The sequence below is a fragment of the Nelumbo nucifera genome, chromosome 1 (assembly GCF_055504915.1).
Source record: "Nelumbo nucifera cultivar China Antique chromosome 1, China Antique-T2T, whole genome shotgun sequence".
In the NCBI taxonomy this organism is placed as follows: domain Eukaryota; kingdom Viridiplantae; phylum Streptophyta; class Magnoliopsida; order Proteales; family Nelumbonaceae; genus Nelumbo; species Nelumbo nucifera.
In genome coordinates, this window is record NC_142649.1 from 63,348,473 (window position 1) to 63,370,983 (window position 22,511).

General features: G+C 38.0%; 1 protein-coding gene across 1 annotated transcript; it reads right to left on the bottom strand.

Moving 5' to 3' along the window:
* Positions 1 to 16,326: 16,326 nt before the first annotated feature.
* LOC148803345 (PTI1-like tyrosine-protein kinase At3g15890) lies at positions 16,327 to 20,566 on the bottom strand. The gene is made up of 4 exons (XM_088895249.1): positions 20,486 to 20,566; positions 20,131 to 20,213; positions 19,237 to 19,928; positions 16,327 to 16,433 (listed from the first exon to the last, which is right to left on the bottom strand). The coding sequence occupies exons 1-4, from the start codon at positions 20,564 to 20,566 to the stop codon at positions 16,327 to 16,329; spliced, it is 963 nt and encodes a 320-aa protein (XP_088751375.1).
* Between the last annotated feature and the right edge of the window lie 1,945 nt (positions 20,567 to 22,511).

Here is a 22,511-nt window from a genome sequence, read left to right on the forward strand (position 1 = left end):
AATAATGCGCTTATTAGGATAAGCACGTATCCTATAAGCAGTTATTTATCCAATAAGCACTACAAAACTAGGAGCTTAGTGATATATTAAAAAAAAACCGGCTTAGTGCATCTTCTTATAATTCTTTCTTTTGTTATCATTCTCATAAGGTCCTTGATGAGGACTTTAGGAAAAGAAGATACTCTCCATCATTAGTATTACCTTTTAGCTCCCTCCCTACAATGTTTTTTTGGGAAGCGTGCATTTATCCATGTTCTTTTATTTCTCTGATAAATAATAAAATGATTGTTTTAACAATAAAAAGCCGTTATTAAAAGGGGCAATTTTGTCCCATTCAGGTATTGACAAATTTCTCCTCGGGTGAGAAAGTCATTTATTCCGGGTAAGTGATACCCAAGAAAAATAAAATTTCCTTTGACCCAATAAAAATCTGAAAAAAGAATATGAATTTCTTAATCAATGAAAACTAAAATCCTATTAACCAACTGGATATCTTCTTATCATAATTTGTACTTGAATAACATAAAACATAAATATGTTATATTGGAAGAATTTTGAATGAAATTAAATTGACTGGTCAAATCATTAATCTTGGCAAGAAAAAACAAACAGCAGCAATGTAAAATTACAGAGATCCAGAACAAGGGGCCGGTGGAAGTAGAAGATGGAATGCGATGTCTACTCAAAGCAGAAGCAATCCAAAGTGATAAGAAATTATGTGTAACACCAAATTAAAGCACCCCATAAATCATATTAAACAATTATATTCCCAAGTTTCAACTTTTCTTTCTCTTAATTTTGGGACATTGTTATAAGCCTTTCTATACCCACAAACAAGGAGGCCCAAGAAAATGACCTTCAAAGCGACCCTTCACCACACAGGGTCCTACTCTCATCATACCAAGCATCTGTTTTCCGTCTACTTTGCCACCATGTTGCACGGGCAGTTCGATAGCATTATCATACCATGCAAATAGGGGTGCAATTTGATGAATTGCACCTAATTTGAGCCCGATTTTTCTAATTCGAGTCCAGCCCATACTGTAATTTGATGAATTTGGGTTCTTCTTGGATGCGGGTTAGGATTAGATTGGTCAATAAATCCATTCTAAAATTATACACACACACACACACACACATATATATATATATATATATATATATATATATATATATATATATATATTTATGAATACAAATGTATATATACCATATATGCGCATAGTTGGGTTGGGTTTATACCGGGTTCGGACTACCTAAGGGCTAAGCCCAGGCCCGGCTTAAAAAATAGAAAAAATTTGATTTCTTAAGCCTAAACCCAATCTAAGGATCAAAAATCCAAGTCCAGGCCGTGTAAAATTTTGGGCTGGGCCAATTCAGGCTCGGGTTAGGCCCGCCCAAATTGCACCCCTTACGTGCAAAAGCAAGTATGCAGTATAAATACAGAGCAGAGCAGCGGTTAAAATCATTAAAAAAATTAGGGATTTTTATTGATATAAACTTTTATGATTTTATACAGTTAGGAACAATGACAAGTGAAAAAATCTATTATAATTAAAAAAGGTACTATAGCATAGGTAAGAATTTGAGGCAAATCATAAATTTTGGTTGAAAATCTAATAATGTTGGCCCAATTCATCTCGATGGTGCAACACATGAAGTGGTAATCATAGGTACAATGATCCCGAGAATGTGGAGTTACAAGGAGGTCCATTGGGCCGAGGGAGCAGTCTATGTAGACAGAGATCTTAAAACTACATGGAACGATGGAACAAGGTTTACTCACTTGCATCAGGGCGTATGCCAAAGTTGGGAGACATCAATATTGGATGAACTTATCAGAATCATGACTCCATCTGGCTTGGCTCCACGCTCCACCATGCTCCTCAGGCTCAGCCTTGCTTTTTGGCTTGTAGAATTGATCCAAGTCTAGGGGCCCTTTGATTAATATAATGACTGAACTAAATTACTTATTAATGCTTTGTCTTTTAGTGAATAAATTATGAAGGAGATTGTGAGGCCCTTCCTTAGATGGATGAAACTGAAGTAGGGGTTTTTACCATATTCTCCAATATTTTATTCACTAAATAAAAGATAAAGTAATAAGTCATTTGTTTCAACCACTTAAACATTATCAAACAAACCCTTAAGTGGGTAAAATCAGATTTGACTAACATATATATGTTTGCTAGTGATCTTGATCAAGAGGAATGTTAGTAAACGATGAATTTATTATGAAGGAGATTGTCCCATAGGCTCAGTTTGGAAGTACAAATATAAATATATACAGTGCAAATACATATAAAATAATACAAAATGCAACGCTTTGTACTATACATTAACCAGCGTTCTTCGGTTGCAAAAAGCTTTTCTTTTATTATTACATGTTTAATTCTAAGGCTCGGTTTGGAACTTTGGAGGAGTATAAATACAAATATGTAGAGTACAAAATGTTGTATTTTTGTATGTATTTGCACTGTACATATTTGTATTTGGACTATTCCTAAACTGAGCCTAAAGAAAAGTGGTTGCTTGCATAATCATAGATGGTCTAAGGCCACGTTTAGCAGTTCTTTTTAGCCTAAAGTCTGTTTTCCTTTTCAAAAAAAACCACTTTTTGAAGTGGGTTTTTGAAAAAGCACTTTTGTAGTGTTTGGCTGATCACCAGCTTTTTGTTCAAAATAATTTGTAAAAAGTTAAATGGAGCTTATTTTCCTGCTTTTTTTTCAATGTTTTATAATGCAAAATGCAAAAAAAAAAAGAAAAAAGAAAATCCAGTTTTTAGTTTTTTGTCAAACAAATTTTGACTGTCTTTTGGCTTCTCAAACATAAAAAGCACAATAAACCCATTGGATGTATAGTGGATAGGGCCCTTGTGGAAAGTTTGCCATTTTGAAAGAAGATAACATGAAGAATCATGTGGATCCATTTGGGCCGGTGCTTAATTTGTTTAGGGCCGATCCTAGCCCAATACTAACGCTTGGGCCTCCGGTTCAAGGCTTACCCAACACAAGGTCAAGGCCCGAATGATCATATATCCAAGCTCATCCTGAGCTAAATCCAACATAATAGGGATTTGATTTTGGTGCTGATTGAGATTTACATCCATAGTCCAAATCTGTACTTTACTTTTTAATCACTTATTAAACATACTTTCACGGCAAGTATGTGTACATATATGCATATATAAACGTATGCGTATATATACATGTATTAGTGGGGATCCCATAGGGAGGGGATTGGGGTCCACGCGGGGTAGGGAGTGCTCTCCCCATCCCCGCCAACGGGGATGAAAAGTTCACTATCTCCATCCCCACGGGGGAAATCATCCCCACCCCCGCTCCATTCGGGGTAGGTCCCCACAGGATCAGGGAAATGGGGAAAATTGCCATCCCTAAGTTTGATAAATAATCCTATCTAAAATAACATCTTTGATCCAAGAAGAGGTTTTCTGGGATAAAAAAAATCCAAGGTTGAGTGGTTGAATCTGGGGGACAAAAACAATAAATTCTTTCATATTGTTGCTACAATCCGGAGGAACAAAAATAAAATTTGTAGAATTAAAGATGAGAATGGTAATTGGATTGAGAAGGAAGATTTAATTAAGGAGTTCTTCAAGAGAAAATTTGAGGAACATTTCAACTCTGAAGGGGTTAGAGATGTTCATAACTTTATATCAAATATTAGTTGTAGGGCTACTAAGGAGATTAACAATAATTTAATTAAAGAAGTTACAAATGAGGAAATTTTTAATTCCCTGAATTCCATGTAGGATCTCAAAGCCCCTGGCTCGGATGGACTTAATGTCTTGTTTTTTAAGAGATTTTGGAACATTATTGGAGATACGGTCTGTAGGACTATAAAGGCTTTCTTTCACTCAGGAAAAATGAGTCAAAACTTAAATAGAACTTTTATCACTCTTATCCCGAAGTCGGATAACCCTGAAGTGGTTAGTAACTTTATACCCATTAGTCTTTGTAATGTGATATATCAAATCATCTAAAAAATCCTTATGAATAGGGTTAAGCCTTATTTGGATAATATTATCTCTCCCTATCATAGTGCTTTTATTCCAAATAGGTAGATTTCAGACAATATTCTCGTAGCCCATGAGATGATTCATATTATGAAAAAGAAGTAGGGTAAAACATGAATCATGGCTTGTAAAATTGATATAATTGATATGGAGAAGGCTTATGATAGGTTGGAATGGGACTTCATTGAAAGAGTCCTAAACAAGTTTGGTTTTTACAATAAATGGATACATTGGGTTATGGAATGCATAAAATTAGCTTCCCTTCAGATTCTTATTAATGGTTCTCCTTCTAATGAGGTGAGAACCAGTAGGGGAATCATGCAAGGGGACCCCCTATCTCCCTACATCTTTGTGCTTTGTACTGAAGCCCTTACTAGTATTTCGTCCAATTATAGAAGTTGAAATCCTATTCATCTTGTTAACTAGAAGAAAATGTGTACGTCCAAGAAAATGGGGGTCTTGGATTGAAAAACCTGAAATGGGTTAACAAGGCCCTCCTTGCTAAACTAGGGTGGAAGATTATATTACTAACAAAGATAATTTATGGGTTAAGGTGGTCGAATCCAAGTATTTAAATAACTTTGACTTTATGGAGGTGGAGTCTAAGAGTGGTATCTCTTGGGCTTGGAGAGGTGTTCTTGCCTCTAGAGATCTTCTTAGGAGTGGTATTAGTTGGAAGATTGGTAATGGAAACTGTGTCAACTTCTGGAGGGACACTTATGCTGGTAACTCCCCTTTCCTTGGGATTGTTAATCTAGAGGTTGTGTCAAATTTGGATTTTAGTGTATGCAATGTTATTGACCATGATAGAAAGATTTGGAAGGAGGATCTTATTAAGACTTTTGTTCCTGATAGTGTTTGTCATAGCATCAAACCAATCTTGATTCCCTTTAAGTTATCCGAGGATAGAATTGTTTGGGGACTCACTCCGGGTGGAAATTTTTCTGTAAAATTGGCCTACAATGAAGAGTGTAGTCGGAATAGTGGAAGTGGTTTTGGTGCTAATTGTCAAATGTCTTTCTAGAATCTTAAGATTCCTCCAGAAAATAAAGTATTCTTATTCCTCTTGTTCAATGACAAGCTTCCAAGTAAAAATAAGCTCGTTTCTAGAGTTATGAATTTGAATCCTAAATGTGAATTCTGCATTGGAAATGAAACATTTGAGCATTTGTTTATTTTGTGCCCCTTTACTAAGCAGATTTGGTTAAGGGTGGGATCCTTACTGTCGATCCCAAGTTCTAATGATAATTTCGATAAATAACTAGTGGGCTAGTGCTTTGAGAAACCAAGATTCTATTAATGAACAATTTGTTAAAGAAAAGTTGGTAGTGTTGCTTTGGTTTATTTGGAAGAATAGAAATAACAAGTGCTTTAACAATAAATCTGTTCATCCCCAAATTATTGTAGAAATGACTCTTGCTTATTGGGGAGAAATCAAATCTTGTTTTTCTTTTGATCCTAATGAGATTTTATAAGATGGCGCAATCCTAATCCAGGGACTGTCAAAGTTAATTTTGACACATCTTGTAAGTCGGATAGTTGGTGCTCCATAGGGTGCATTGCTAGCGACCATATGGGTTTTATTTTGGACCTCAAAGCCTATTGTATTGGGGTCTCTTCAATTAATCAGGCTGAGGCATGGGCTGCTTGGGAGGCCATCAACATTGCTTTGAATTTTAAGGATCCCCAATCATTATTTAAGGAGACTCCAAGCTCGTGGTTGACTACCTCAAGGAAAGAGTAAAGCCCTTGTGGAGATTGGAAAGCATCACCAGTGAGTGTCTCTTCCTCATGTCCAAGTTTAGTTCAAGCATTTCCTTCTGACATACATATCACGAAGCAAACTTGGTTGATTGCCTAGCGTGCAATGCCCCTTCCTATCATCCAGCTAGTTTAGGTTCAATCCCAAAGGATCTTAGTCAAGTTTGTTTTTTTTTTTTTTTGATTCTTGGGGAAGGGCTACCCCCCGACTTATGTAGCCCTTCAACTATTCCTATAAAAAAATTATTAAAAGTAGTATATAAAATATAAATGATTATTAATTATTATATAGAACAATTGTATACTCTTACATGTTTCTATTGTTTATCTTTAACTTAACAAATCACATGCATCGCAAGAGTTACCACTAGTTTATATATAAAAAGATGGAGTTTAACGCTCTCCCTCTTTTTAGTCAATGTTTGACTTCTGAGTTTTCATTTCCTTAAAGTGCCCTTCTGAATTTGTTAATACCCTACTTTGTTATCTCCTTTCTTTTAAGATTGTAAATGGATCTTATTCAGCAAAATCCAAATACGATCCGATTATTGGATTCAAATTTGAATCCAATGAACTTAGATCAGATTTGGATTTAATCCAATTCCATTTGAATTTTTAAAAACACAAAAAAAAAATGTTGATTGCTTTTCAATTTTCTGACATGTAATTGGATTTGAAGACATTATATTTGAATTCGAATCCTAATATACTTGGATTGGATTCAAATTTAATTCGAGTACTCTGCTTTAATTGTTTAAAGTAATAGGGACCATCACATAATCTGAAATCCTAATACCTTAAGAAAGACTTCTACAGATTTGGCTCAAGGTACATAGTTTTCTCCATTCAGCTTAATGGAGGTCATTTGAACATTCAGGTAATCAGTAGGGACCAACACACTAGCCTTGCTATCACTGTTGTCTCCCATTGCTGAATTCGGCAAATTGCACACTAGATCACACTACACCCTGATTTCAGCATTTACTACTGCTGCAAATTGCACTCTTTATGCCACAAACCCAACTCCGCGATTACCAGAAACTTTTCAACATTGTTTGAGGAACACCCCCCTTTGAATCACACTGAAGGGTGCACAAACCCTAGCACACTACAATCAGAAATCCCACCATACAGTCTGAAATAGACTTCTCATTTGATTCACACAAAAAAAATGCATAAAACCTCTTACATGATTACCGAAAATCAGACCACACAAGACACCCCCTGCACCACACGAATCAGCCCTCTTCTCTTCATCGATTAGGGGAGGGTTTCTTAGAAACTGCAGCAACCGACCACAAACACCACAACTGGAGGCATAGAAACCTCCAAGGGAAGAGAGCGATCACTCCTTTTCAGCCTTGTCCCTTATCTCTAGTTGTTGGCGAAGAAAATAAGAGAAAACCCTAGGCTTGGTGCATTGATAACAGAATTATGGGCAGATCCAATTTGCTCAGTTTAGCTCTGATACCATGTTAGTGTTCGTTCTGCCTGTTAGAATGATAACAGTCAAGGAAGAGAGAGAGAAGAGAGAAGGAGAGAAAGAGAGAAAGGAGAAGAGCAGAAGAGAAACAAGGAGAAAAGATTCTGGTTCAAATGATAGAAAAAGTTCACTCTCCCATTCGGTCAAATGTATTTTATATTACTAAAATAATTTGGAAAAGTCACATATGCCCCTACTTAAGTTAGGGACATTAAAATCTAACATAAACTTACACATCAGTACCTAAACACAAGCATAAAGACAAAATTACCCCTACATACTCGACACTAACACTCCCCCTCAAGCTGGAGAGTATGTATCATATAATCCCATCTTGTTACATATGTAGTCCACTCTCCCCCGGCTCAACCCTTTAGTAAACAAATCTGCCCACTGGTTCCCTGTGTTGACATATGCAGTGTCTATCACTCCACTCAGCACTTTCTCTCTAACAAAGTGATGGTCAACCTCTATGTGTTTGGTTCTCTCATGAAACACCGGATTAGAGGAAATGTGAACTACAGCTTGATTGTCACAGTAGAGCTTCATTGGAGTATCAATAGTGTATCCCATCTCCTGTAGAAGGTTCTTTAGCCACACTAATTCACAAGTTGTATGTGACATAACTCTATATTCTGCCTCTGCACTACTTCTTGCCACAATTGTTTGCTTCTTGCTTTTCCATGTCACCAGATTACCCCCAAGAAAAGTGCAATAACCTATGGTAGATCTCCTATCATATACAAAACCGGCCCAATTAGCATCAGTATATCATTCTATTTCAAGTTTTTCATCACTTCTATATATCAAACCGCAACCAGGAGCCCCCTTTAAATACCTCACAATCCTTGTAACCACATCCCAATGTGGAACCAAAGGTTTTTGCATGAACTGACTTACCACACTAACTGTGAATGAAATGTCTGGCTGAGTGATGGTTAGGTAGTTCAGTTTCTCTACCAGCTGCCGGTATCTGCCAAGGTCTTCAAACACTGCACCCATATCACTGCTCAGCTTAGTGTTTGTTTCCATAGGAGTTTCAGCTAGTTTAGCACCTTACAAACTTGTTTCTTCAAGAAAATCAAAGCTTGCTACTTCTATCCCCAAGAAATACTTCAATTTACCAAGGTCCTTTGTTTGAAAATGATCCTGCAGAAAGATCTTCAACCTGTCAATGCCCATTTTATCATTCCCGGTAATGACAATATCATCTATGTACACCACTAATAGGATCTTCCTTGCTTGAGAGTCATGTCTGAAGACGGAATGGTCAACTTGGCACTGTTTCATACCAAACTTCTTTACTATCTCACTAAATTTGCCAAACCATGCTCGAGGAGACTGTTTAAGCCCATAAATGGCCTTTAGTAACCGGCACACCTTACCATCCTCCCCCTGAGCAACAAACCCCGGTGGTTGCTCCATATAGACCTCCTTGAGCAGATCACCATGCAAGAAGGCATTCTTGATAACAAGCTGATAAAGGGGCCAATCATACATCGCAGCAAGAGAAATCACAACACAGACAGAACCAATCTTAGCAACCGGGGAGAAAGTCTCTGTGTAATCAATACCATAGGTTTGGGAATACCCTTTGGAAACCAATCTAGCTTTCAACCTCTGGTGGCACCAGAGGCAAAGACTTGGTCATTGCGGGAACAAGAGGAACAAAGTCCACAACTAGAAGAGGAAGGGGAGGAGGTGATGAGGAGAAAGAAGCATCACCGAACCCCAAAAAGAATGGAGTAGACTCAAAGAAAGTAACATCAACACATACAAAGGAACGTCGAGAGCTTGGGTGATAACACTTATACCCTTTCTGAGTCCGGGAATAGTCAAGGAATATGCACTTAATACACTATGGATCTAACTTGTCCATTCTTGACCCCAGATTATGAACAAAACAAACACATCCAAAAACTCAATGAGAGAGAGGAAACAGAGACAAGGTAGGAAACAATGTGGTGAATGGGGAATGACCATCATGGATAGACGTGGGCATCCGGTTAACCAAGAAGAAGGAAGTAAGCACTGCATCACTCCAAAGGATTTGGGATGTGATGCACGAGGGACTGAGCTGTTTCCAAGAGGTGACGGTTCTTCCTCTCAGCCACCCCGTTTTGTTGTGGGGTGTAGGTACATGAAGTCTGATGGATAATGCCATGTTGATCTAGGTAATCCTGAAATGATAAAGAAAGATATTCATAGCCATTATCAGAACGAAAAATTTTAATGTGAACACCAAATTGGTTGCGAATCTCAACATAAAACTTTTGGAAAATAGTAAACAATTCACTTCTTTCTTTCATTAAATAGAGCCACGTTATCCTTGAAAAATCATCAACAAAAATGACAAAATATTTATATCCATTGTATGACATCACTTTATAAGGACCCCAAACATCTGAATGAACCAAAGAAAAAGGACTCAATACATGTTTATCAACTCTAGGACTAAAGGGAACACGATGATGTTTCCCCAATTAACACGACTCACAATCCAAACCAAAAAGGTGAGCCAATGAAGGAACCAAAGACTTCAAAACTTTCAGTGAAGGATGACCAAATCGACAATGCCACTAGAGAGGAGAGAGGGACAATTGGAGAGCTGTTGACGTACTTTCACCACCATCAAGATAATACAATCCACCAGCTTCATGCCCTCCACCAATCTTCATCCTCGTCTTGAGATCCTGATAAACACACGAAGAGGGGTAAAAGGTAATGGAGCAATTACGAGACTTAGTCAACTTACTAACAAACATAAGATTAAAAGGAAATTTAGGGACATACAAAACTGAGGATAGAGATACAGGGTTCGGGTCAACATTACCAACACCACAAATGGAGGATGTGGAGCCATTAGTAAGGGTAATAGATTGTGATGTTGAGCAATGAGAAAGAGAAGAAAACACACCTCGAGTTTCAGTCATGTGATCAGAGGCTCCAAAATCAATAATCTAGGGATGGGGTGTGGATGCTAGACAAGCCATACCAGAGTGTACGAGAGTGGCCATGTTCTGCTGAGATGTGGCATGTACTAACCTCTCATACTCATCACGGGGAATACTCATAATCTCCTTCCCAACAACATCTATGGATGTATGAGGTACCTGATCGGCTAAATGACTCTCCTGTCTAAAGCTACTATCACTGGTCAAGGTACATACTCAGGAGAATCGGTGGAAGGTTTTTCATCCCTTATGTGCTTCACCTTTTTCTTTGCCTTAAGAAAGACTTCTACAGATTTGGCCTAAGGTACATAATTTTCTCCATTCAACTTAATGAAGGTCATTTGAACATTCAGGTAATCAGTAGGGACCATCACACTAGTCTTGCTACCACTGTTTTCTCCCATTGCTGAATTCGACAAACTGTACACTAGATCACAGTACACCCTGATTTCAGCACTTACTACTGCTGCAAATTGCACTCTTTACACCACAAACCCAACTCTGCGACTGCCTGAAACTTTCCAACACTGTTTAAGGAACCCCCCCCCCCTCCGAATCACATTGAAAGGTGCACAAACCCTAGCACACTACAATCTGAAATCCCACCATACAATCTGAAATAGACTTCTCATTTGATTCACACAAAAAAAAAAATGCATAAAACCTCTTACCTGATCACCGAAAATCAGACCACACAAGACACCCACTGCACCACACGAATCAGCCCTCTTCTCTTCATCGATTAGGGGAGGGATTCTTGGAAATTGCAGAAACCAACCACAAACACCTCAACTGGAGGCATAGAAACCTCCAAGGGAAGAGGGTGATCACTCCTTTTCAGCCCTGTCCCTTATCTCTAGCTAATGGCGAAAAAAATAAGAGAAAACCCTAGGCTTGGTATGTAGATAACAGAATTCTGGGCAGATCCAATTTGCTCAGTTTAGCTCTGATACCATGTTAGTGTTCGGTTTGCCTGTTAGAATGATAACAGTCAAGGAAGAGAGAGAGAAGAGAGAAGGAGAGAAAGGAGAAGAGCGGAAGAGAATCAAGGAGAAAAGATTTTGGTTCGAATGAGAGAAAAAGTTCACTCTCCCATTCGGCCAAATGTATTTTATATTACTAAAATAATGTGGAAAAGTCACATATGCCCCTACTTAAGTTAGGGACATTAAATCTAACATAAACTTACACATCAGCACCTAAACACAAGCATAAAGACAAAATTACCCCTACATACTCGACACTAACATGTCTAAAATCTGAAAAGAGGCATAAATGCTTTTCTACTTTTTAGAGGATCTGAATCCATAAGTTTGTTTGTGTTAGATCAACCCTTTACCTTCTGAAATTTATTGATTTTACTATTTTACCCCTAGAACATACTATTTGGAAATGTTGAATTCAATTTACATTTTCTTATAAAAAATAAATTTCAACCTCAAAATAATATTGAAATAATACAAATAAAAAATAATAAATTACTAATTACTAATTAATAAATGAAACAGTTAAAATTAAAAATAATAATTAATGACTATAAAAATATTAAAATAATTAATAATTTACACAAGTACAAATTAAAATAATTTTAAAAAATCAATGAAATTATTAAAATTTACTAGTTAATAAAAATAAGTAATTATTAATAAATAACACAAGTAAATTTAATAAAAAATAATTAATGTTTAATAAAAAATATTAAAATAATTAACAATTAATAAAAATAATTAATAATTAATGATTAATAAAAATATTATTATTATTCATTGAACCACCGCTACTTCATGTTGCAACGGCGGTGGCGGTGGTGGGAAGATGGGGGAGGGAGGGAGGGAGAGAGAGAGAGAGAGAGAGAGAGAGAGAGAGAGAGAGAGAAGATCGGGGGAGAGAGAGAGCCGCCACTGCAACTTGCAACGGTGGTGGCGGTGGTGGTGATGGGAAATGATAAAACTCAAACTAGATGTTGTATAAGTTCAGATCAGAAGAAAGAGGAGAAGAAGAGAGAGAAGGAGAAAAGATCACAACCGAACTAGAGAGAAAAATTCAAATCCCTCTAGTCGGCCCTTCTTTTATTTATACTCTTCTAAGATATACAAGAATTACCATTGTGTCCTCACTTAAGTGAGAGCCACATCAGTTGAACAATACATATATAACTAAACATAAAAGGACTATACTACCCTTGTACAGCGAGCTCTAACACTCCCCCTCAAGCTTATGAGTATATGTCATATAGTCCTAGCTTGTTACATATGTAGTCCACTCTTCCCCGATTCAACCCTTTGGTAAACAGATCTGCCCATTGATTTCCTGTGTTCACATATGCTGTACTTATCACTCCACTAATCACCTTCTCATGTACAAAGTGGCAATCCACTTCTATATGCTTCATCCTTTCATGAAACATTGGACTAGAGGATATTTGAACTGCAACTTGATTATCACAGTATAGCTTCATAGGAGTGTCAATCGAGTATCCCATCTCCTCTAGGAGATGCTTCAATCACACTAGTTCTTATGTTGTGTGTGCCATAGCCCTATATTCAGTCTCTACACTACTTGCTACCACTATCTGCCTCTTACTCTTCCATGTCACTAAGTTACCACCAAGAAAAGTGTAATACCCTGTAGTGGACCTTCTGTCAGATATGGACCCGACCCAATCAGCATTTGTGTATTCCTGTATCCCAAGACTTCCTCCACTCTTATATAACAAATTACGACCTGGGGCACCCTTTAAGTACCTCACAATCCTTATGACTGCCTCCTAGTGTGGGATTCGAGGGTTCTGCATAAACTGACTCACCACACTGACCGCAAATGAGATATCAGGTTGAGTGATGGTTAGGTAATTAAGCTTACTCACCAATCTTCTATACCTTCCTGGATCCTTAAATTCCTCACCTGTATCACTACCCAATTTAACATTCAGTTCCATAGGTGTTTCAGTTGGTCTGGCACCCAACAACCCTGTTTCTTCTAGCAGATCAAGAACATATTTCCTCTGGCATAGATTAATACCATTCTTGGACCTCGCAACCTCTATCCCTAGGAAGTATCTTAATTTGCCAAGATCCTTTGTCTGGAAGTGATCATGCAAGTAAGTCTTCAACCTATCATCCTAGCATTTGATTCATAGCTAAATACGGAATGGTCAACTTGACACGGTTTCATTCCAAACTTCTTTACTACTTCACTAAATCTCCCAAACCATGCATGGGGAGATTGTTTAAGTCCATAAATAGCCTTCTTAAGTGTACATACCTTTTCACCCTCCCCCTGAGCAACAAACCTTGGTGGTTGCTCTATGTACACCACTTCAAGAAGATCACCATGTAAAAAGGTATTCTTGATGTCAAGCTGAAACAAGGGCCAATCAAACATAGCAACAAGAGAAATCAAAACAAGAACTGACCCAATTTTGGCAACTGGAGAGAAGGTGCCTATGTAATCAATACCATACTGTTGTGAATAACCTTTGGCAACTGACCGAGCTTTCAACTGTTCAACACTCCCATTAGGTAAGTATTTAACCATGTACACTCACTTACAACTAACAACATGCTTCCCAGGCGGAAGAGTGGTGAGGTCCCATGTATGAGTACGAGTCAAGGCTGAGAATTCTTCTTCCATTGCTTGGCGCCACCCTGGAGAAGTGAGGGCTTCCTAGACATCCTTGGGAACAGAGACAGAGGATAACATAGAAACAAACTATCGATGGGAAGCCGAAAGGTGAGATATAGAAACATAATTGGAAATGGGGTGGAGAGTGCAATTGCGTTTACCTTTCCGCAAAGCAATAGGAAGATCAAGGTCAGTACTTGGGGTTGGGGCTGGGGTGGGAACAACTATCGGATCTGTCGACGGTGACGAAGTTGGGGGAGGGGCTAGTGCCTAACAATGTGAATACCTTTGCCGGATAGGTGGTCCTCTCTCAGGTAGCTGAACTGGAGGTAAAGACTGGGTAACAACTGGAACAAGAGGAACGAGATCCTCAACAGGAACTGGAAGACGGGGTGATGGCAACGGAGGAGAAGTATCCAACCCGGAGAAGAAAGGAACATATTCAAAAAATGTAACATCAGAACACACAAAAGAACACCGAGAACGAGGATTATAACACTTATACCCTTTTTGAGTCTTGGAATAGCCAAGAAAGACACACTTAGTGGATCTAGCATCTAACTTGTCCATTCTAGGCCCAAGATTATGAACGAAACACATGTATCCGAAAACTCTGGGAGTAAGGGGAAAAGGAGAAAACGTGGGAAACAGAACAGAGAAAGGGGATTGACCTTCAATGATAGACATGGGCATGCAGTTAATAAGAAAACAGGATGTAAGTACATCATCACTCCAAAAGGGTTTGGGGGACATTCATCTGATGTAAGAGGGACCGTGTAGTTTCCAAAAGGTGACGGTTATTTCTTTCAGTCACCGCATTTTGTTGAGGAGTGTAGGTACACGAGGTGTGATGGATAATGCCATGTTGTTCTAAATATTCTTGAAAGGGTGTGGAAAAATACTCGTGGCCATTATCAGAACGAAGAATTTTAATATGTACACCAAATTGATTACGAATTTTAGCATAAAATTTCTGGAAGATAGAAAACAATTCACTCTTTTCTTTCATAAGGTAAAGCCATGTCATCATTGAATAATCATCAACAAAAATTACAAAGTACTACTTTGTTTGGACCCCAGATGTCCGAATGGACTAAAGAAAAAGGACTCGATGTACGACTATCAACTCTAGGACTAAAGAAGACATGATGATATTTACCAAACTAACACGGCTCACAATTTAAATTAGTAAGACGATTCAACGACGGAACAAGCAACTAAAGAGCTTTAAGAGACGGATGACCAAGTCTGCAGTGCCACTAATGAGGGGAGAGAGATGACTGAAGAGTTGTTGCCGAACCACCTCCACCAAGATAATACAGTCCACCAACTTCATGCCCTCCACCAATCTTCATCCCCGTATTGAGATCCTGAAACACACAAATTGAAAGGGTAGAAAGTTATTGAGCAATTAAGAGACTTAGTCAATTTACTAACAGACATCAGGTTAAAGGGAAACTTGGGAATATATAAAACTAAGGAGAGGGATAATGAGTCTTTGTCAACATTACCAACACCACGTATGGCTAATGTAGAGCCATTGGCTAGAGTAACAGATTGGGAAGTGGAGGATGAAACACTCACCATCTCCTTTTTGGAAGCATCTGTAGATGTAGTGGGGATCTAATCAGTAACTTGAGAGTCTTCTCTTGAGCTACCACCATTTACAACTATATGATTTGCCCAGGTTGAAGGTGGTCCATGTAGATCATAGCAAAAGTTGATAGTATGTCCCTCCATACTATAATGAGTACACCTTCTCTGAGTATTACCATGTCCCCTACCACGGGCTCCCCTGAGTCTCGTCCTCCAACATGACCACCACCATGACCATACATGGTTCCATCACTACAACCACAGCCATGCTAACCTCCTCTACCACCATGACCTCCCCCTCTTGTAACTGCAAATGCAGACCTATCTGACATAGTGGAAGTCTTTGTGGATCCAACTAAAATCTTCAGAAGATGAGCAAACACTTCCTCAAGAGAGGGAAAAGCAGATCCACCTAGTATTTGTGCCCTTACGAGTTCATACTTAGACTTCAACGCTACTAAAAATCTAGTCACATCCAACCGCTCTCTCTGTTGTTGCTGAATTTTGACATCAGGTGTAAGAGGATGATAAACATTCAACTCATTTCATAAATTTCTCATACTAGCATAATAGTTCTCAAGACTCTGATTCCCTTGTTGCAGATTGAAGTACTCTTTGTACAGTTGGTAAACCCTAGTAGTGTTGTCTTGTCCAAAATATAGTTTCCTTGCATGATCCCAGACTTGCTTGGCTGTATCTAAAAACATGAAGTTCACACTAATTTTGGACTCCATGTTGTTCCATAGACAGTTCATAATTTGAGTATCCTCCTGCTCCCATTCATCATATCTTGGAGAATCAATTGGGGGTTTATCTTCCCTCACATGTTTCACTTTCTTTTTGACTTTCAGGAAAACTTCAATAGACTTAGCCTAAGGAACATAATTCTCACCATTCAGTTTTATAGAGGTTATCTGCACATCCAGATAACCAAAAGGCACCATCACACTTGATTTGTATTCACTGCTGTCTCCCATGACTGCACAAGAAAACAATGGAAGCTATACCACTAAATTGTTACTCTACTGTCCTAATAAATCACCACACTCCACACAAATGATTGAACATCACTAGGGTTCCTAGTACCAGGTTTCAGCAACAACACTCACAACTATTCGCCACTGTTTCAACAACAATATTCACAACTGTTCACCACTTTTAGCAATAGCACTACTGTTTCCATCTACTATCAGCACTAGAAACCCTCACAACACACCTCACGAATAAGATATTCAGTTTTACAACATATAAAAAAAAACTTGCTACATACCACAACTTAGTTCGAAGATCATGTACCTGTTGAGTAGAGGGTACTAAGTCTGCACTATCACCATCACAAAACCAACCCTCTTCGAATTGTTGAGTAGAGGATTTTCTACCAATGGAAACCCCTAGAAGGAGAAAATGACTGGTCATTTTCTTTCTTTCTGGAAAGCTCTCTAGGTATCATTGAGAATTATGCAAAACCCTAGAAAGGAATGCGTAGAACGGAGAGAAAAGGAGACGATTGATCTAAACTGATTATCGTGGCTCTGATACCATGATGAAACTCAGACTTGATGTTGTATAAGTTCAGATCAAAAGAAATACGAGAAGAAGAGAGAGAAGAAGGAGAAGAAGAAGAAGAAGAAGAAGAAGAAGAAGAAGAAGAAGAAGAAGAAGAAGAAGGAGAAAAGGTCACATCCGAACTAGAGAGAAAAATTCAAATACCTCTAGTCGGCCCTTCTTTTATTTATACTCTTCTAAGATATACAAGAATTACCATTGTGCCTTCACTTAAGTGGGAGCCACATCAGCTGAACAATACATATATAACTAAACATAAAAAGACTATACTACCCTTGTACAACTGGCTCTAACAGGAAGATAGGAGAGGGAGGGAGAGAGAGAGAGAGAGGACATGGGGGAGAGAGAGAGAGAGCCTTGCAGCGGCAATGGCGGGAAGACAGGGCGGAGAGAGAGAGAGAGAGAGAGAGAGAGAGAGAGCGAGTGAGAGAGAAAGAGAGATCCAATGGGGAGGGGTAGTTTTGACTTATGGCCACGTCTGAAATGTGTTTGAACGTGTTAAGTGACTGGCCTTAGTCTAAAAATTTCAGATATGAAAAAAGTTTTCAGACCCCATTTCAGATGCAACACCAAACGAATGTTGCGTCTTTAAAGCAACATTTTCAGATTCAGACGTCTGAAAAGTGCAATCAAACGCCACCTTAATCTGGCTCTGCTTCAATTTTTTAAAGTACAACAAAATTAAAAAGTTAAAAAGTTAGTTGATTACATTTTAGTTTTCAACTTTCTAAAATCCAATTGGATTTGAAGGCCTAAAATTTGAATTCGAATCCTAACAGACTTAGATCAAATTTGGATTTAATCTAACTCTGCTTTAATTTTTAAAATCACAAAAAATGTAAAAGTTAATTAATTTTCAACTTTTCGAAATTTGATTGATTTTGATGACCTTGAGTTCAAATTCAAATCCTGATGGACTTGGATCAGATTTGGATTTAATCCAACTTTGTTTTAATTTTTAAAATACAAAAAATAAAAAGAATTATTTTTCAACTTTATGTGTAATAAATTCATGCAAATATAATATATTGAATTTATTATATGTATATATTCATATATCTATCTACTATATACATTCATATATAATATAATATAAACAACTATATTTTTTATTATTTTAAACATAACTATATAAATTTTAATCTGATCTAATGGAGTCGAATCCAAATCTCATTCATTTACATAAACATATGATCTGAATCTAATATAATTGAAATGTGTGTTGGGTCAAGCTATGCATCTAAATCCATTCGAAATCCAATTGGATTGAAGACCATCGATTCGAATTTGATTCAGATTGGATTCAAATTTAATCTGACTCGGCTTCAATTTTTTAAAATATAAAAATTAAAATATTAATTACTTTTCAACTTTCTGAAATTTGATTGGATTTAAAGACCTCAAATTTGAATTTAAATTAGAATTCACCTAAGTTTTGGACTTTAACAATACTTACAATTGGATTTGAAGACCATCGATTCGAATTTGATTCAATTTGGATTCAAATTTAATCTGACTCTGCTTCAATTTTTTAAGATATAAAAATTAAAATATTAATTACTTTTCAACTTTCTGAAATCTGATTGGATTTAAAGACCTCAAATTTGAATTTAAATTAGAATTCGCCTAAGTTTTTTACCTAAGTTTTGGACTTTAACAATACTCGCATTGGGATTGATTATTGGTTTAGTGTTTAATAATCAATCTACTTTCTAAAGATAAGAATCTTTTCCATGTTTTCTTTTTATAAATAAAATAATTTTATTTATTTATTTTTACATGATAAACTGGTCAAACCCAGAATGCATACAATATCAATATTTTTTAGGGTTGTTTGGTTTATAGTCGGAATCGGAATCGAAATCAAAATTCTTTGGAATTGGAATTGGAATGGTCCATTCCCATAATTTGTTTGGTTCAGACAAGAATGAGAATGGGAATTAAAATCAGTAGGAATGGGATTTCATTCCCAAGGGAGGGGCGGGGGGAGAATGGTCATTCCAGCAGGAATGGGAATAGGATTCCAATTCCGCCTAACCAAACAATTGGAATCGGAATAGCCCATTCAGATTCCGATTCCAAATCCTTATTCTTGTAAACCAAATGGACCCTTAATGTTATATACACGTGTGAAGCACATGCTCTTATACTAGTAAGTTCATATAAAAGTGGGAAAATCTATGGTACCCAAAAGAAATAGTATCGAAAGAGCAAACCTGCAACTTCTTTCACCTCTTTGGCATCTTTCTCCTCTGAGATAAAATCTATGCTTCCCTCTGCAGCTGATAATCCCTCTTGATGACTTCCAGAGTTTGTTGACTTGAACATTTCATCATTCTCTAAATCAGCCAACTTTTCTTTTGATTCTCCTTTTAGCAGGTCCACTATCTCAAGCATGGTGGGTCTCTTTTCAGGTTTGTTCTGACAACAGATGAGTGCAATAAGAATAACCCTCTTTAGCTCTTCTTCCACGTACTTCTCATTCAGCTTGGGATCTGCAACTTCACTAAATTTTTTCTCACAAACCAATGGCAGTGCCCAATCAGTGATTATCTGCATTGTTGTTGCACAGGGTTTCTCTATGGGTTTCTTGCCACTAGCTAGCTCTAGCAAGAGTTTGCCAAAGCTATAGACATCACAGCTTTCTGATGCCTTCTCAAGCGTGGCATATTCAGGGGCAAGGTAGCCAAGGGTGCCCTTTACCTTGGTGGTGACATGAGTTATTCCATCAAGTATGAGCTTCGCAAGACCAAAATCAGCAACTTGGGCCTCAAAATCTGAATCTAGCAACACATTGCTAGCTTTGATGTCACTATGGATTATAAGTGGTGTTGCATGATGATGAAGGTAGCTGAATACAGTAAAAGATAAGGTTATGGGATGAGAGGAAAGAAAGTACAAAAAGAAACTAAGGAGAACATTTCAACTTACGCAATTCCCTCTCAGATCCTATTGCAATTTTCATCCTTTGTTCCCAATCAAGCAGGCATTCTGCCGAGTGATGTCCATGAAGATGGGAGAATAAACTCAAGTTAGGCATGTAATCATAAACTATAAGACGTTCTTGTCCTTCAGCACAGTAACCACGTAAACTTAGCAGATTTTTGTGCCTGACTCTGCCCAGTATCTCCACCTCGACGGAAAATTCCATATCAGCTTTCTCACTCCACACCTTCAACCTTTTAACAGCAATCTGCAACAATTATCACTTCAGCAAAAGGCACATTTAGATTATTTCTAAGTAATTACACAGCTTAATGAAGACTGAGGAGTCCTAGTTGAGACAACAATAGCTACATTAAACCCATTGGATCAATGGATCAAAATCAAAATGCATATCAGCTACGCAATCTGACTGTTCCTAGCTTTTTGAAGCACTTCCCACAGACGGCGCCAATTGACGCTACGCGCATTTTACTGCTTACTAGCTCTCTTGCTCTCTAATTATTCTCAGCTCGCACATACTGACTTAAGCATCGGAACGACCTCGCCGAGTAAGCACCCCCGGGTTCTCTGATTCTTTCTGTGCAGATTCTCCACATCCATCGTCTACTGGAAGCTAAGCCACCACTAGCTAGGAGCAGCCAGATTGCACAACATCATATATCACTTGTAATAACAATGATAACTCGTGATTCCCTTCTTGAAGGGTATCCTTAAGCTTGTGAGCTAATGCTACTCACCTGGAATATCATTTGGTTTGGACTTTGGAGATATTTCAAAATCTTCTAAATTATATTTAACCAGGAATAGTTCCATGATTTTGTTTAACTTTAATAGTACATAATGTTTTTTTTAATATTTTGACAGTTGTTTTCATTTACTTGTCATAGCAAATTGCTTAGCACTGAATTAAGTTTATATATATATATATCAAACGGATTTAGGTCACTCACATTCTTCAATGAGGTCACTCATGAAAAAAAATATTCAATGATATAGCCACTAGCTAGCTGGAAGCCCAGAAAGGCTATACCTGTTCCTCATGTTACTCAATTTGTCCTCTCTTTATGTGGCAAATCTTGTAATACACTGAGGAGTCAAATGTATGATGATCCATACAATGATGTGAACATGAAATTAACACACATATCCAAATATCACTCAATTCCCCCCCAAATTCTTTCTATTCCAATGGCTAAAAAGAACTCAATTAACAGAGAGATCCAGATGACTCAGCTAAAGGAGGAATGCATGCAAAAGCAGACAATTTCCTTTAATATTGTAAATTGGTATTAAATAGATAGCTCCTATACAATCTTGTAAATTGTAGTACATGTCTGGTGGGTTTGCCATTTTAGACATCATGTCAGCAATTGACACTGGAACTACTTGCATACAAGTGTGGAAGCAAGAACAATACTCCATATTTCTTCTGGAAATTCATTAAACTTCAATTGATAATGAATGCTGCCACATTTTATTGACGAATATAACAATTACATCGTACAACAAAGACCAAATAGAATCAGAAGGCTCTTTGAAGAAAATGACATATCATCCTTGAAAAAGGTAAATAGTGAAGATTGCTTATGGATTTTGTGAACTTTTTCACAGCAATTCAAAGTGAGTCTTTGACTTCCTTTCCAACAAAAGAAAAAAAGAGATATTGATGGTGCGCAATCTGGCCGATCCTAGTTGTCAACAATCTTGTCTTTGACTGAAGCAACAGGGGGCCTGAAACGGAGAAGAAAGTGGGGAGTCTTTGGGAAGAAACCCAGTGAGATTGCTCTAAAACTCAAGTTAGTATTCTCTCAAAGGCAAGATAAAATCAGATGGCGCAAAGTTCACATACCTTGTCCTCAGGGGGTAGAGAGCATTTTATAACCACTTCGCGCATTCACTCCTAGGCTTCTATCAGGTCGGGTATGATTACTTCTGTGCTTCTGCCAGTTCGGGTGTCATCACCTCTGCTGGGATAAAACCGCCACTGCTCTTTGTCGGAGCTGTCTCTGTAACTGGAGATGGCGGTGGCAGGTGGCGGTGGCAGGTGGCCGTTGAAGTGCGGCTGTCAAGCGTCAGATCCCAAGTCATTCAGGTGCACCGCCCCTGGATATGGACTCCTTCGGTGTCAGGTACGGTGTGGTTTGTTCAGTTCAGTGTCCTGGAGGCGAAGTGCTGGAGTGGTGTGCGAGGTTAAGTCTTGAGTTCGGATAGAGGTGCGGCCTGAACTACCATGGGGCAGGCCAGTTCGGGTTGTTGCCCTTTGTGTTCATAAGGCTCTAGGCCTAAGGGAGAGCTCGGGCTCCTTATGGGGAGTTCGGGCTCCTTGTAGGGAGTTCAGACCACTGGTTCCTCCTTTCAGAGCTCACGCCTTGGCGTGCTGTTGTGCCGAGCTGTTGCCTTTACCACGTATTGAGTGGTTACGAGGTCGGGCCAAATCTTCCTTCATCAGATATAGTCTCCTAAATTCACAATTCAGGTTCTTCATTTGGCAATTGTACGCTGGTTTCATGTGGTTCATTTAACTAAACCAAGGAAAATTATGTAT